This window comes from Oncorhynchus gorbuscha, linkage group LG26, assembly GCF_021184085.1.
Source record: "Oncorhynchus gorbuscha isolate QuinsamMale2020 ecotype Even-year linkage group LG26, OgorEven_v1.0, whole genome shotgun sequence".
In the NCBI taxonomy this organism is placed as follows: Eukaryota; Metazoa; Chordata; class Actinopteri; order Salmoniformes; family Salmonidae; genus Oncorhynchus; species Oncorhynchus gorbuscha.
Window position 1 is genome coordinate 26,920,631 of NC_060198.1, and position 15,720 is coordinate 26,936,350.

At 45.0% G+C, this 15,720-nt stretch overlaps 1 protein-coding gene across 2 annotated transcripts in view; it reads right to left on the reverse strand.

Annotated features, from left to right (window-relative positions):
- LOC124016094 (C-type mannose receptor 2-like) overlaps positions 1 to 15,720 on the reverse strand; it is a 40,949-nt gene that overhangs the window by 24,830 nt on the left and 399 nt on the right. For both annotated transcript variants that reach the window (XM_046331620.1, XM_046331619.1), the window contains exons 2-7: positions 8,262 to 8,696; positions 3,678 to 3,851; positions 3,386 to 3,550; positions 2,961 to 3,074; positions 1,301 to 1,444; positions 599 to 790 (exon numbers count right to left, since the gene is read on the reverse strand). In XM_046331620.1, the coding sequence (XP_046187576.1) occupies positions 599 to 790; positions 1,301 to 1,444; positions 2,961 to 3,074; positions 3,386 to 3,550; positions 3,678 to 3,851; positions 8,262 to 8,696 (1,224 nt within the window). The remainder of the gene's footprint in view (positions 1 to 598; positions 791 to 1,300; positions 1,445 to 2,960; positions 3,075 to 3,385; positions 3,551 to 3,677; positions 3,852 to 8,261; positions 8,697 to 15,720) is intronic.

Sequence of the window (15,720 nt, forward strand, 5' to 3'; positions counted from 1 at the left end):
TACTTTGAACCCAAAAGGGTTCTACTTGGAAATAAAAAGGTTCTTTCTACCTGGAACCAAAAAGGGTTCCTCAAAGGGTTTTTCCAATGAGTGCAGCAGATAGCACCTTTTTTTCTAAGAGTGTAGGCAGGGTGGAACTACAGTATGCCAACCCCTGTCCTCATAGTGTGGTAGTGAAAAAGTTGTAAATAACTTATTATATACAGTACCAGTCAAACACTTGAACACACCTACTCATTCAAGGGTTTTTCTTTATTTCTACTTTGTAGAATAATAATGAAGATATCAAAACTATGAAATAACACATATGGAATCATGAATCATGTAGTGACCAAACACTTTCCAAACTTTTGACTGGTACTCTATATTTTTATTTCATTTAATTGTTGTTGTTTCAGGTAAACAACGTAAACAAATTGTACATGGGTGCTATATATAAACACGAACAAGAACCAAGATCAACTGTCTCCCGTGAGAGAAACTGTCGACACCGAAGTTGAAGCTCCCTTTCGAGACATGTACATTGTTGTGCTGTCTGTGTAGCTGCCTGTCTTCGGGTTGAGGCACCTTTCCGTGACATGCTGCACTATCTGTGTACCTCGCTTGATGTTGTTGATGATGAACTCTAGTTCAGGCAGGGTGTGGAGGCTGACCAGGTTGGCCTCCATTTTCTGACAGGTTTTCTGAGCAGCGTCCCAGTCCATCTTCTCTGACGTCAGTCTGTAGCAGCCTGCCTGGAACGCCTGCCAGCCCACATCACACTCGTACTTCTCATCATCCGCCCACGAGTCTGCAGCCCACAGAGCAGAGATAGAGATCAAACAGAAGGGAAATATACCCTATATTAACTATTTGTTAATACAGTAGCGAGCATATAACCCGATGGTAACACAAATCTATGATTTTTTTCTATGACTCACATACAGGGGATGTAACTATCCATGAAACAACAAGCTACAGCTCTTTATCTTAATTTGAGCCGGTTTGCCACAGCGGGAAAATAAGCCTGCAGCAACAGGAAATGTGAATTCTTATGTGGATTGTAACAAATTCACATTTTGTAGGGGTTGATATATTTTACATAAAGGAAAATCAGGTCTGAATTTTGAAAGTGGAAATGACAAACATTCGAAAACTTTCTAAAAACTCAAATATACGAAAAATGTGCCATTCCTGTTTTGCAGGAGAATTCTCAGCAACAGAAGAGTGATCAAATGAAGCTCCTACAGCTGTCAAAGCTTTAGCGGGGAGGATTTGATAAGGAGGTCTAGAGCCTCGACCGGTGACTAGGCAGACGTACCGGTGGTGAAGGGGTCCAGGGTGGCATTGGGTCTCTTCTTACAGACGTAGGGAAGGGCTACAGAGCAGTCTCTGTTCTGCCAGCGGCCGGACGACTCTGTCCTGATCGCCGCACAGTTCTCCTCATCCACATGGCTCGGCTGGTCTGGGATTGAAATACAACACATATTGTGAGATAGAAAGAAGGGAACGTTAGATGTTATCTGTGTAGTCTGTGGTGTTGGTGTTGTAAACAGATGGCAGAGGTTGGGTTGGGTTAAACGGATGGTTGAGGATGGGTTAAACAGATGGTTGAGGATGGTTGAAGTTGGATTAAACAGGATGGTTGAGGTAGGGTTGGGTTAAACAGATGGTTGAGGATGGTTGGGGTTGGGTTAAACAGATGGTTGAGGATGGTTGAGGTTGGGTTAAACAGATGGTTGAGGATGGTTGAGGTTGGGTTAAAAAGATGGTTGAGGATGGTTTAGGTTGGGTTAAACAGATGGTTGAGGTTGGGTTAAACAGATGGTTGAGGATGGTTGAGGTTGGGTTAAACAGATGGTTGAGGATGGTTGAGGTTGGGTTGGGTTAAAAAGATGGTTGAGGATGGGTTAAACAGATGGTTGAGGATGGTTGAAGTTGGTTAAACGGGATGGTTGAGGTAGGGTTGGGTTAAACAGATGGTTGAGGATGGTTGAGGTTGGGTTGGGTTAAAAAGATGGTTGAGGATGGTTGAGGTTGGGTTAAACAGATGGTTGAGGATGGTTGAGGTTGGCTTGGGTTAAAAAGATGGTTGAGGATGGGTTAAACAGATGGTTGAGGATAGTTGAAGTTGGGTTAAACAGGATGGTTGAGGTAGGGTTGGGTTAAACAGATGGTTGAGGATGGTTGAGGTTGGGTTAAACAGATGGTTGAGGATGGTTGAGGTTGGGTTAAAAAGATGGTTGAGGATGGTTTAGGTTGGGTTAAACAGATGGTTGAGGATGGTTGAGGTTGAGTTGAGTTAAAAAGATGGTTGAGGTTGGGTTGGATTAAACAGATGGTTGAGGATGGTTGAGGTTGGGTTGGGTTAAACAGATGGTTGAGGATGGTTGGCTTAAAAAGATGGTTGAGGATGGTTGAGGTTGGGTTAAACAGATGGTTGAGGTTGGTTGAGGTTGGGTTAAACAGATGGTTGAGGATGGTTGAGGTTGAGTTGAGATAAACAGATGGTTGAGGTTGGGTTGGGTTAAACAGATGGTTGAGGATGGTTGAGGTTGGGTTAAACAGATGGTTGAGGATGGTTGAGGTTGGGTTAAAAAGATGGTTGAGGATGGTTTAGGTTGGGTTAAACAGATGGTTGAGGATGGTTGAGGTTGAGTTGAGTTAAAAAGATGGTTGAGGTTGGGTTGGATTAAACAGATGGTTGAGGATGGTTGAGGTTGGGTTGGGTTAAACAGATGGTTGAGGATGGTTGGCTTAAAAAGATGGTTGAGGATGGTTGAGGTTGGGTTAAACAGATGGTTGAGGTTGGTTGAGGTTGGGTTAAACAGATGGTTGAGGATGGTTGAGGTTGAGTTGAGATAAACAGATGGTTGAGGTTGGGTTGGGTTAAACAGATGGTTGAGGATGGTTGAGGTTGGGTTAAACAGATGGTTGAGGATGGTTGAGGTTGGGTTGGGTTAAAGGCAGTGTTCTCTCACCATTCTCCCAGTTGAGGTATTTGAGCGGGGAGGAGTCAGCCCACTGCCAGCCTCCGCTGATGTCCAGGTCATTCAGACCGATCCACAGAGCAGCACTGTAACCAGTCAGCAAACCTACAGCAGCAGGGAGAGACTTCTCTTAAAAACCTAAGATGTCCTCATATAAACCCGAGACAAGAACACACTCTACCTCTTTAAAACTATTGGAGAAGAGGTAAGTTGGGGAGAGATGGTAACACTTGATTTTAAGGTATCCTTTTAAATGTCTTATAAATGCTTAATACATAGTTGTTTACCAATAATGTTTATTACCAGTTCATAACACACCTATAAACACATTTCCATCAAACCGAGAATACGGGGGAAAAGCACTCCCGTGTTGTAGCACAGAGGACTGCATTTTAGACTCTCCTCTGGCCTCCTACCGTTGATGTAGGTCTGCTCATGCAGCTTGGTGATACTGAGCAGGTCAGCCCTCTGCTGTTGGCAGCTGATGCGAGCCTCGCTCCATGACAGGGTGGCCTGGAAGTTGAACTGGTAGCAGCTGTCTGTCAGGGGGTCTGTGTCCCAGAACGTCTCACAGTCATTGCCTGGCAGGGGGGAGAGAGAGAGAGAGAGAGAGGGGGGGGAGGGGGGAGAAACAGAGATCATTGCAAGGGGAAAAAGTCATAAAGAAACAGCGTCTGTGGTGTGTGTGTGGGGGGGGGGGGGACTCACTCTTAACAGGACAGAAGCCCCAGCGTTCGTCCTTAGCATAGTCGAATGTGGTGGCACACCACAGGTGACCGTCCTCTCTGCCAATACTGGTGCAGTTGTGGAACCACTGGCCATCGTACATGAAGGGCAGGTAGCAGGGGCGACCGTGAGAGTTCCCCTGGATAGTATAGATCTCTGCAAAGGCACAGAATGGAAAGACTTCACATCCCAGGAAGCACTGAAGCTCCACTCTCTGTCCCATATTGATTTGTGTGGACCGTTTTACTGAGTAAACAAATATGTGTACTCAAAGACGTGCAATAAAACATGAGAAATAAATACTAGATATATTACAGGAAATGAAAACACACGCCAAAGTGCGATTTTGGTCCAAAAGTTATGGGAAAGCTCATCAGATGTAAACAATAAACCAAAATAGACCAGATAAATGGAAAAACAATCAAACAATTTTCAACTGAAAAATAGATAACTGAGGACAAAGCTTTTGAAAACTCAATACACTGTCTCAAACTAAAAAAAGTATGCCAGAAAAAGTAATTTTCACTAGCAATTGACAAGGGTAGAATGGATACTCCTTCCAAAAAACCTTCTCTAAAATAATAAAATAATTAGTTTAATTTATAAGCAGCTGTTTTAGTTATTTTTCCAGTCTATTATGAGACTGCCATGTATAAACTAAACTTGTATTTTGAGAGGTGAATGAACATTACTTTGAATGAAACCTGATCTCCACAGTTTGACAAAAAGCCCAGGGGTTGCCACGGTAGCCTCTGCATTCCACTGGATGGCGGGGTATGAAGGAAAGGGCAGCAGGGGGAAAACGCAAATCAACTCTCCAAGACACGGTGGAGAAAGAGAGAGAGAGGGAAGAGAGAGAGCGAGAGAGAGAGAGAGAGAAGAGCGAGGAAAGAGAGAGAGAGAGCGAGAGAGAGGGAGAGAAGAGCGAGGAAAGAGAGAGAGAGAGAGAGAGAGAGAGAGAGAGAGAGAGAGAGAGAGAGAGAGAGAGAGAGAGAGAGAGAGAGAGAGAGAGAATGAGGAAAGAGAGAGCGAGAGAGAGAAGAGTGAGGAAAGAGAGAGAGAGAGAGAGAAGAGTGAGGAAGAGAGAGAGAGAGAGAGAGAGAGAGAGAGAGAGAGAGAGAGAGAGAGAGAGAGAGAGAGAGAGAGAGAGAGAGAGAGAGAGAGAGAAGAGCGAGGAAAGAGAGAGAAAGGGTGAGGGAGAAAGGGAGAAAGAGAGCGGTAGAGAGGGGTAGAGAGAGAGCTGTAACAGAGAAAGACTAGAAGGGTGTTTGCGATGTTACCAAAACACACAGAGAACTAGCCAGGCCCATGGAAAGTAGGGCATATGTGTTAAAAAAAGTGGGAAAGGCCTAGAAAGTTTCCTCCCTCCTTCATTCCCAACTCTCCTCCACCAGAGGCTGGTTTGTGTCAAGCTGCTAGCCTGCTAGCTACACAGCGGGGTGACTAATGTCCGTGGCATTCATTATTCAGCAGCCTGTTGACTTCACAAAAGCAAGTTGTGAGGAATGGCAGTTCAAAGTTACACATGCCCATTTTCCTCGCCACAAAAAAAGGCAAGAAAAGAAGGAGAGGAATGATAGAGAAGAAAAGTAAAGAAGGAGAGGAAAGATAGAGGAGGAAAGTAAAGAAGGAGAGGAAAGATAGAGGAGGAAAGTAAAGAAGGAGAGGAAAGATAGAGGAGGAAAGTAAAGAAGGAGAGGAAAGATAGAGGAGGAAAGTAAAGAAGGAGAGGAAAGATAGAGGAGGAAAGTAAAGAAGGAGAGGAAAGATAGAGGAGGAAAGTAAAGAAGGAGAGGAAAGATAGAGGAGGAAAGTAAAGAAGGAGAGGAAAGATAGAGGAGGAAAGTAAAGAAGGAGAGGAAAGATAGAGGAGGAAAGTAAAGAAGTCGTTTTCTGGACTTAGGTTTTCGGAAATATGGTTTTAATTGCAGTCAGACAGGCTAGAGACAGTATTTCACAGACTAAGGCCAGCAGAAAGGCTGTCAATGCAACTTAAATTATGACATTTGATGTATGAATAATAATAATAATAATAGTAGAAACAATGCTTTGCTTCAAAACCACACTGCTAACCCTTAAGAGGGGGCTTCAACTCCTGAGTCCTACATAAGCACTAACATACCGTAGGCTAAAGCTGGGCGATATGGACAAAAATCCATATTGTGATAAATTGCCTGAATTGATGCGAAGATGATAAATAGAAGGATAGTTTATACTATTAATGTGCAACACGTTTTTTTAACGTTTCCTTTAAACTACTAACTTACTACGAGTCTGACGGTTGTAGCCATCAACTGTCCCATTAACAATCACCCACAGTAACACACTTACTTCATATCAAACTTCACATTCCTCTAGTACAGGCTACGTATCGTAATGAACGATATCAGGAATATGCCCGCGGTAAATGATTGTTATGGTCGGTGTCGATCATTTCCGGTTTAATGTCCCAGCTCTACCGTGGTCTATGCGAGGGCAAGGGCATTCCACTGTTTACGTCTTGAGTTTACGAACACAGGGAGAGAGGGCTTTCCTTAGCTGTCTAGCTGGCGGGCTGCCAGTCAGTCATACAGTCAACAGAGAGGCCCAGGGCAAAAAAAATTGCAGCATGCGTCTGAACAGACACAGCTGTACCCTCCTCAACAGTGCAACACAGCTGACTAACCCTGCCTCAGCATTTCATTTACAACCACTGTTGGGAGAAATAGAGACAAACCATATTCTGACTTGTATTTTCTATTGCAAAATGGCTGACTCCCCTGTTCTACCAGATTCAAACTAATGTCTTGTTGCACCATACCAAAACAAAATCAAGACTGTTATTTTACTTGTCAACCAACAAGTAACCAACACCATCACTTTATATAATTACAGTTGAAGACGGAAGTTTACATACACTTAGGTTGGAGTCATTAAAACTCGTTTTTCCAACCACTTTCAACCACCAAAAAAATGTTTACAGACAGATTATTTCACTTATAATTCACCGAATCACAATTCCAGTGGGTCAGAAGTTAACATACACTAAGTTGACTGTGTCTTTAAACAGCTTGGAAAATTTCAGAAAATGTTGGCATGGCTTTAGAAGCTTCTGATAGGCTAATTGACATCATTTGAGTCAATTTGAGGTCTACCTGTGGATGTATTTCAAGGCCTAACTTCAAACTCTGTGACTCTTTGCTTGACATCATGGGAAAATCAATAGAAATCAGCCAAGACCTCAGAAAGCAATTGCAGACCTCCACAAGTGTGGTTCATCCTTGGGAGCAATTTCCTGATACCTGGTACCTGAAGGTACCACGTTCATCTGTACAAATAATAGTAAGCAAGTATAAACACCATGGGACCACGCAGCCATCATATCGCTCAGGAAGGAGACGCGTTCTGTCTCCTAGAGATGAACGTACTTTGGTGCAAAAAGTGCATATCAATTCCAGAACAACAGCAAAGGACCTTGTGAAGATGCTGGAGGAAACAGGTACAAACGTATCTATATCCACAGTAGAAAGAGTCCTATATCGAAATAACCTAAAAGGACGCTCAGCAAGGAAGAAGCAACTGCTCCAAAACTGCTATAAAAAAAGTCAGACTACAGTTTGCAACTGCAAATGGGGACAAAAATCGTATTTTTTGGAGAAATGTCCTCTGGTCTGATGAAACAAAAATAGAACCATAATGACCATCGTTATGTTTGGAGGAAAAGGGGGAGGCTTGCAAGCCGAAGAACACCATCCCAACCGTGAAGCACGGGAGTGGCAACATCATGTTGTGGGGTTGCTTTGCTGCAGGAAGGACTGGTGCACTTCATAAAATAGATGGCTTTATGAGGGAGGAAAATTATGTGGTTATATTGAAGAAACATCTCAAAACATCAGACAGGAAGTTAAAGCTTGGTCGCAAATGGGTCTTCCAAATGGACAATGAACCCAAGCATACTTCCAAAGTTGTGGAGATATGTCTTAAGGACAACAAAGTCAAGGTATTGGAGTGGCCATCACAAAGCCCTGACCTCAATCCTATAGAAAATGTGTTGGCAGAACTGAAAAAGTGTGTGCGAGCAAGAAGGCCTACAAACCTGACTCAGTTACACCAGCTCTGTCAGGAGGAATGAGCCAAAATTCACCCAACTTATTGTGAGAAGCTTGTGGAAGGCTACCCGAAACATTTGACCCAAGTTAAACCATTTAAAGGAAATGCTACCAAATACTAATTGAGTGTATGTAAACTTCTGACCAACTGGGAATGTGATGAAAGAAATAAAAGCTGAAATAAATAATTATCTCTACTATTATTCTGACATTTCACATTCTTAAAATAAAGTGGTGATCCTAACTGACCTAAGACAGGGAAGTTTTACTAGGATTAAATGTCAGGAATTGTGAAAAACTGAGTTTAAAAGTATTTATTTGGCTAAGGTGTATGTAAACTTCCGACTTCAACTGTACATGTCAGTCATTTCCTTACACTTGAATTTATCAGACAAAGATTACCAAAATAGCCTCATCAAACCCTTTGTAATCCACTGGAATGACTTTGTAAACCAGAAGCAGAAGCTCTTCTACTTACCACGATAGGCCCTAGAACAAAGGTCCTGATCGTCCCCAAAGAGCCTCCACTTGAGCCCCTCCCGTGGGGGCTTGACATCCGAGGCCACCACTGAGGAGTTAGCGGAGGGGTTGACAGGGTGCGAGGGTGACGGCATGTACAGGTTGAGGTTCTCCAACACATGGACACAGTACCAGGTCCATCGGACCCCTGGAGGCTCTCTGTCACAGGGGTAGACGCCCAGTGGTGAGGCGTCCTCCCTGGAGCTGTAGTTGCCTGTTGTCAGGCCCAGGCACAGAGAGGAGCCTAGGTTGAAGAGCCGGCCCCTGGTCACCCACTTCCACTTCTGGGCGTCATCCTCGCAGGACTCGGACAGCGACAGGGAGTGACCCTGCACCCCTAGACAGCCCTGAGCCCCCTCATGGAAGAACACAAACACATCACCATTCACAGGCTCTGTGGAGAGAGAGATAGAGAGACAGAGACACACACATAGAGAGATACAAAGAGAGAGAGAGAGAGAGAGAGAGAGAGAGAGAGAGAGAGAGAGAGAGAGAGAGAGAGAGAGAGAGAGAGAGAGAGAGAGAGAGAGAGAGACAGACACACACAGAGAGAGAGAGAGAGACACACACACATAGAGAGATACAAGAGAGAGAGAGAGAGAGAGAGAGAGAGAGAGAGAGAGAGAGAGAGAGAGAGAGAGAGAGAGAGGAGACAGTCAATAACACTGTTCAGAAATGATTCCATCTTTAGCTGCTAATGTGGAGAGAGCCGGAACACGATCAATATCACTGTTAATGGATGTCCTGCTTTGTTAGAGCAAGCATATTTCAGCTGGTCGTGGTGCTGTCGAAAGGCTAGCTTCCTCACAACGATACCTAGCCCACTGTCATGTCTCCTCTCACATCTATGACGAAGCAGACAAAAAAGTTGGAGAAAGAAATTATTTAATTTGCGTATTTAAAAGACCATAGGAGGCTCTAAAACCTGTATCAACTTAAGCAGACATTGACCCAGGTTGTGTCTAGACATGTGTTAATTGGACGGGCCTGCTGCTTTGAAAATGTAGTTGCACGTGTTTTTTCACGCTTCTATTAACGTTGGTAATGTCTATGTATTTGTTATTTCCTGTCAGACTCTCGGACATTTGCCCCATTTCAGACATGTGACCTGGAATGGCCTTTCTCCTCACGGGGAGTCTGTGGTCTGAATGTCATGTGAGGGAAGGTTGGCTGAAGAACGAAATGAGGACTGGGCGGTTTGGGGGTTTTGGGGGACTTGAAGATGTTTCTGTTGTCAATATCAGATGATATTACATGTCATTACTTCACTTAATTATGTCAGTAATTTACCCAGACCGAGTGATCCTACAGTTAACTCTCAAAAAAGTTACAATGAAATGTCATGAACTGTACCTTGGCTTATTTCATCCTCATGTAGTAATGTATATGTCAATGTGCCATGCGCATTGGGTCTCCACTGGAGGCTCTGTGTAAGACCAGAGTAAGTATACTGTATACACTCCAAGCCTGTATGAACTGAAAAGAGGTGGAGGTAGAGAGAAAGTGAGATATTTAACTCTGAGCTAGCTAGACGATACTGGCTGGACTCCAGCCTCTATGACTGGAATGTCGGGAAGAAAACCCAACAGCCGTCCAAAAAACCCAGTGTGGTTTTCTCTCATTCCCACTTCTTCTCCAATATTTTCTTTTTATTCTCCTGCGAGGGGGTAGTACGGGGATTGGGAGGTTAAGGCCAGGTGATTCAAAAGTGTGCGCACTGGTGGAAGAGAGCGAGAGACGGGGCGAGAGATGGAAAGGGAGAGAAAGACCGGAGGAAAGAGAGGAGGGGGAGAGCAGCTGTGATGTTAAGCGAACACAAAGAGCAAGGAGAGAAAAGGAATGACCCCAAAACAAACAGAATCTTCTCCTTAGTGAATCTGGGTCCAGAGAAGAGAAACAGAGAGAGAGAGAGAGCGTCAAGCATTCCTCCTTCACGGGGCCCTCCGAGGGGCCAGGAAGTAGGGAAGGTAGGACAGATCACTGGGCGTTGGGCTGGACATAGGGAAAGGGGGATACCTAAGTCAGTCGCACAGCTGGAGGCATTCGACTGAAATGTGTCTTCCGCATTTAACCCCTTCTGAATCAGATGGTTCTGGTATGGGGGCACTTCAGTCCACACACAGAACAGGGGTCCTGGCCTGTAGCACAAAAACATCCTCAAGTCATCTAATCACTGTAGCTCTCTCACAGAACTAGCAACACCGCCCTTGCAGCACTACCAACACTAAAACGACGGAGAAGCTCCACAAAAAGAGTCCCTACAAAATTTGTTATAAAAGCAGACCTTCAATCAGTGTGTAGCACTGGTTTTTCTCAAGACTCACACAACCTCTGTTGCGACGTTGTTGAGAAATAATAGTCAGCTTGTGGCCTTGGTCGGCTTCCAGACGCTGCGAACGCTGTAGTTACAAAACACAATGGCTGCGTGGTTCCACGGAGCTGTGAGAGCCTCCACTGGCAGTGCTTTGTACAGTGTAATCAGATACAATTACCAGCTGGAGCCGACTGCTGCAGACGTCTCCTTGTAGCAACCTGTTGTTAGTCCTGTTTGCTGTCCACTAATTGTGACGCAGTAAAGAGTCAGAAGTCAAAAAGACCTTTTCTCACCTGGTAATGGGGCACCTCTGGAAACATCTTTACTCGGCACTCTTAGAAGAAAAGTGTTCCAAAATGTTTTATTTAGTTATTTAACCTTTATTTAACTAGGCAAGTCAATTAAGAACAAATTCCTATTTACAATGACGTCCTACACCGGCCAAACCCTAACGATGCTGGGCCAATTGCGTGCGGCCGCCATATGGGACTCCCAATCTCGGCCGGTTGTGATACAGCCTGGAATCGAATATGGGTCTGTAGTGATGCCTCTAGCACTGAGATGCAGTGCCATTACACCGCTGCGCCACTCAGGAGCCCAGTTCTGCAGTTGTCGCCATTTGAAGAACCCTTTTTGGTTCCAGGTAGAACTATTTTGGGGTCCATGTAAAAACCCTCTGTGGAAAAGGTTCTACCTGGAACCAAAAGGGGTTCTTCAAAGGGTTCTCCTATTGGGACAGCTGAAGAACCCTTTTGGGTTCTAAATAGCACCTTCGGCATTGAAGTAAAAAAACGAGGGGCAGATTCCAACAGACAAAAAGCAACTGAATGTCTTAACATTGACAAGTCTGCCTTTCCATGAGTTTATAATGTCAGACTCCTATTATTAACGTAACACAATCCATAACAGTCTGGAATGAAAAAACGTTCCATGGACTCATTTCTCTCCAGGGAACTCATTGTCTGTCATTTCCATTAAACGGCATGTGTTCAATAACCTTGCTACAGTTATTCAAGCATTCTCTACAGTTCTCCAACAGCAAAGACAATCTGAGTCCTGTTAACGCCATACCGTATGGACCCTGTAGAGCAGACCGCTCAGCAAAGACAATCTGAGTCCTGTTAACGCCATACCGTATGGACCCTGTAGAGCAGACCGCTCAGCAAAGACAATCTGAGTCCTGTTAACGTCATACCGTATGGACCCTGTAGAGCAGACCGCTCAGCAAAGACAATCTGAGTCCTGTTAACGCCATACCGTATGGACCCTGTAGAGCAGACCGCTCAGCAAAGACAATCTGAGTCCTGTTAACGCCATACCGTATGGACCCTGTAGAGCAGACCGCTCAGCAAAGACAATCTGAGTCCTGTTAACGCCATACCGCATGGACCCTGTAGAGCAGACCGCTCAGCAAAGACAATCTGAGTCCTGTTAACGCCATACCGTATGGACCCTGTAGAGCAGACCGCTCAGCAAAGACAATCTGAGTCCTGTTAACGCCATACCGTATGGACCCTGTAGAGCAGACCGCTCAGCAAAGACAATCTGAGTCCTGTTAACGCCATACCGTATGGACCCTGTAGAGCAGACCGCTCAGCAAAGACAATCTGAGTCCTGTTAACGCCATACCGTATGGACCCTGTAGAGCAGACCGCTCAGCAAAGACAATCTGAGTCCTGTTAACGCCATACCGTATGGACCCTGTAGAGCAGACCGCTCAGCAAAGACAATCTGAGTCCTGTTAACGCCATACCGTATGGACCCTGTAGAGCAGACCGCTCAGCAAAGACAATCTGAGTCCTGTTAACGCCATACCGTATGGACCCTGTAGAGCAGACCGCTCAGCAAAGACAATCTGAGTCCTGTTAACGCCATACCGCATGGACCCTGTAGAGCAGACCGCTCAGCAAAGACAATCTGAGTCCTGTTAACGCCATACCGTATGGACCCTGTAGAGCAGACCGCTCAGCAAAGACAATCTGAGTCCTGTTAACGCCATACCGTATGGACCCTGTAGAGCAGACCGCTCAGCAAAGACAATCTGAGTCCTGTTAACGCCATACCGTATGGACCCTGTAGAGCAGACCGCTCAGCAAAGTCGCTGTCTTTGATGCCTCTCAACTCAATGATCTTTCTTAGCTTTTGGTCCATGCCAAAACATTTAGCAGTGCTCCCAGCTACCTCGGGTCTGAAAATCCAAACTTTCTATTTGTTATTTTAATTGGCTCTACTCTGCCATGACAGGCAATCCACCCCAGCTGTGAGCAGATTACAGGATCAACTTCGCCCTTCCCAAATTTGTCAAAACACTGTACAGAACAATGAATTCATTTTGGACATCTACAGCACTGACTTAAGCCGGATGCTCTGAGGCAAGCCGCGCTGCTTCCAGTGGTGTGTGATGTCCCTGACAGGGCTTACATAACGATGGTTGTGGCCACGTTAACGCTTGGCTTAGCAACACTCACGACGGTGTGGTAAGAGGAGTTTTTAGGAGACATACATTTTATTAAAAGCCGCCTGATGTCATTTTGTCTTCTGTCGTGATGAGAATAAGAGCCACATCAACAGGAATGTCGGTTTTCTGTTGCTACCAAGGCAGTGAAACTGGGACTCCCTGTTAGGGGATGACCAATTTCCCACAGGCCATGACTAGTACCCAACAAGCTGGGTGCTGATGTTACTGATGTTGTGAAGTAGAAGCTCTTAACTTCTCAAAGTGCTCAAAGTTGGGCCCTGCAGCTGTGTTTTGAAGTGCTGATTCAACCTCAGACGGCTCTGCCAAGTAAAGGACAAACTTTGAATGTAATTCCAGAAGCGGAATTGAAAGTGTTTGATGTGAATACAGTAAAGCACAGATCAACAGCTTCACTGAATCTTGGTGAAAGTTAAACCTTGGGGAAATACAACCAGAACAACACCCATCTAGCCTGATGCCTCCTCTCCCTCTCTCCCACTCCCTGCCCCGTCACCCTACTTAGACCCACGCCAGTTTCCTGCTGCAAAAGAGAGAGGCTTAAACCTGCAGCCAAGAACAACGGAACACAAGGAGCCAAGACCAGAGAGATTGATGTTCCCAGAACCACCTTCTTCTCCTCCAACTCTGGCTGGTGTGTTGATGAGGTCTCTCTGGGTGTGGGGGTGTGAGCAGGGCACTGGAGCTGGAGGACAGAGGTCCAATAGAGGCTGAGGTACACGAAACTGAGGTGAGACGTACTGTAGAGATGGAGGCACTGGGACTGGGAACCATATTGGAATATACATTTGAGATAACAAACATTTTACTCCCATAGATGTTGAAGCAAAGTTGGAGTAAAAGTGTGGGTGGATGTTATTGGATAAGAACAACAACGATGATAGATTCTGGTATCAGGTTAAAGACCCCCAGGTCTAGATGAGGGTCTGGTGGTGGGACCAAAGGATTGTCCCTTGAACCTTTTTCTTATTTTGACAGATGTTTGAGATGAAAGGGGACGCTTGTTTACCGGGTAAGCTTTATAAAACAGAACATCTCCTTGTTCACTAAAAACAGCAACCAACAAATTGAGAGGACATTCCAGCCTGTTAGTATGTTTGTTTTTATTTATTTTATGACAGTCCAGGCCATCCTCTGACACTACTGGAAGCGGTGGCAGGCCCCCACCCAGGAAACATCTCAGTGGGAGGGGAGGAGAAGCAGCAGTGAGTGGGTGGGATTTGTTAGGGGCTGATCAGCCCTTTAGTGGGTGGTTGGGGGGGATTTGTTAGGGGATGATCAGCCCTTTAGTGGGTGGTTGGGGGATTTGTTAGGGGATGATCAGCCCTTTAGTGGGTGGTTGGGGGATTTGTTAGGGGATGATCAGCCCTTTAGTGGGTGGTTGGGGGGGATTTGTTAGGGGATGATCAGCCCTTTAGTGGGTGGTTGGGGGGGATTTGTTAGGGGATGATCAGGCTGTTGGCTTCCTGCTTTCTGTACAGCTCGAGTCCAAAGACACAGAGGTGGGACCTGAAATTCCTCCATGATCCTAAAGGTAAGACCGAGCCCCAGGATAGAGGGATTGTTCTGAGACCTGTACACTCAGGTAGACCTCAGGTTGTGAATAAGTGTCTAAAAGACAGAATAAATAGAAATGGTGGAAAACAAGAACGAAAGCATGTGAATGAGAGATCTGCCTTGCCTCTGCAGTCGGCAAACAAACCCAGTAACATCTGCACTGCAGGTGTAACAGTTAGACACAACAGTATATCTGGCCCTACATGACATTGTGTTGAGATGACGCAACTGTGCTTTCCTCAGAGAAATCACACAGAAAACAAAAACAATGACTATAATTTACATTTACATAATAACACAGCAATAACAGAACCCGGTGAATTACAGTGTATGGTCGTGTTATTTATGTCATCACCTTGAATCATTATACTCAGCTTTGTTGACACTGTTTCCCCTGCCTTGTACTAAGTGAACTAATTCTGACCCCATAACACACAATGTATATTCCGGTGTAGACCCCCATATCAAAGAACTGAATAGATCTTGTTGAAAGCTCAATTCCCTCTGGATTTGTGATATAGGGTCGGCCAAGTATGTTTAAGTTCTGTTTCCACTTGGGAGGAATTGAGAATTTCAGTTTTTAGTTAGGCCCACCTCGAAAAGTTGTCGACACTGTCGAGTTGGTTACTGGGACTACTTTGTCTTCATTTCAGAGTGGCAGTGTGGTATTTCTAGAATGAACTGTTATAGCCTAGTGTTATCAGTCTTCATTAATGTAATATAGTTTTTTTTTAAAACCTAGATTTAATCTCTACTAATCGACCCATAGCAGTCAGTGTTCAAAAGCGAGAGGTCACTGTCGTGGCAATAGGCCTACACGGTAGTGGGAAAGAATAAAAAGGGGACCGAGAAGAGATGGACATAATTGTATAACAGGATGTAAGGGTCACATCTGTCTGCGGGGCAGTCCCATACCAGTTTACAGAGGAAGGACACGGAGGTGTAGGACATGTATGGCATTTTAAGTTTCCAAAGACCCCCCCCCCCCGCCACACACACACACACACAGACACACACACATCTGGTTCCACTTAGAATTCGGACTTTCTTGGCATTCCTATGCATCAGTGA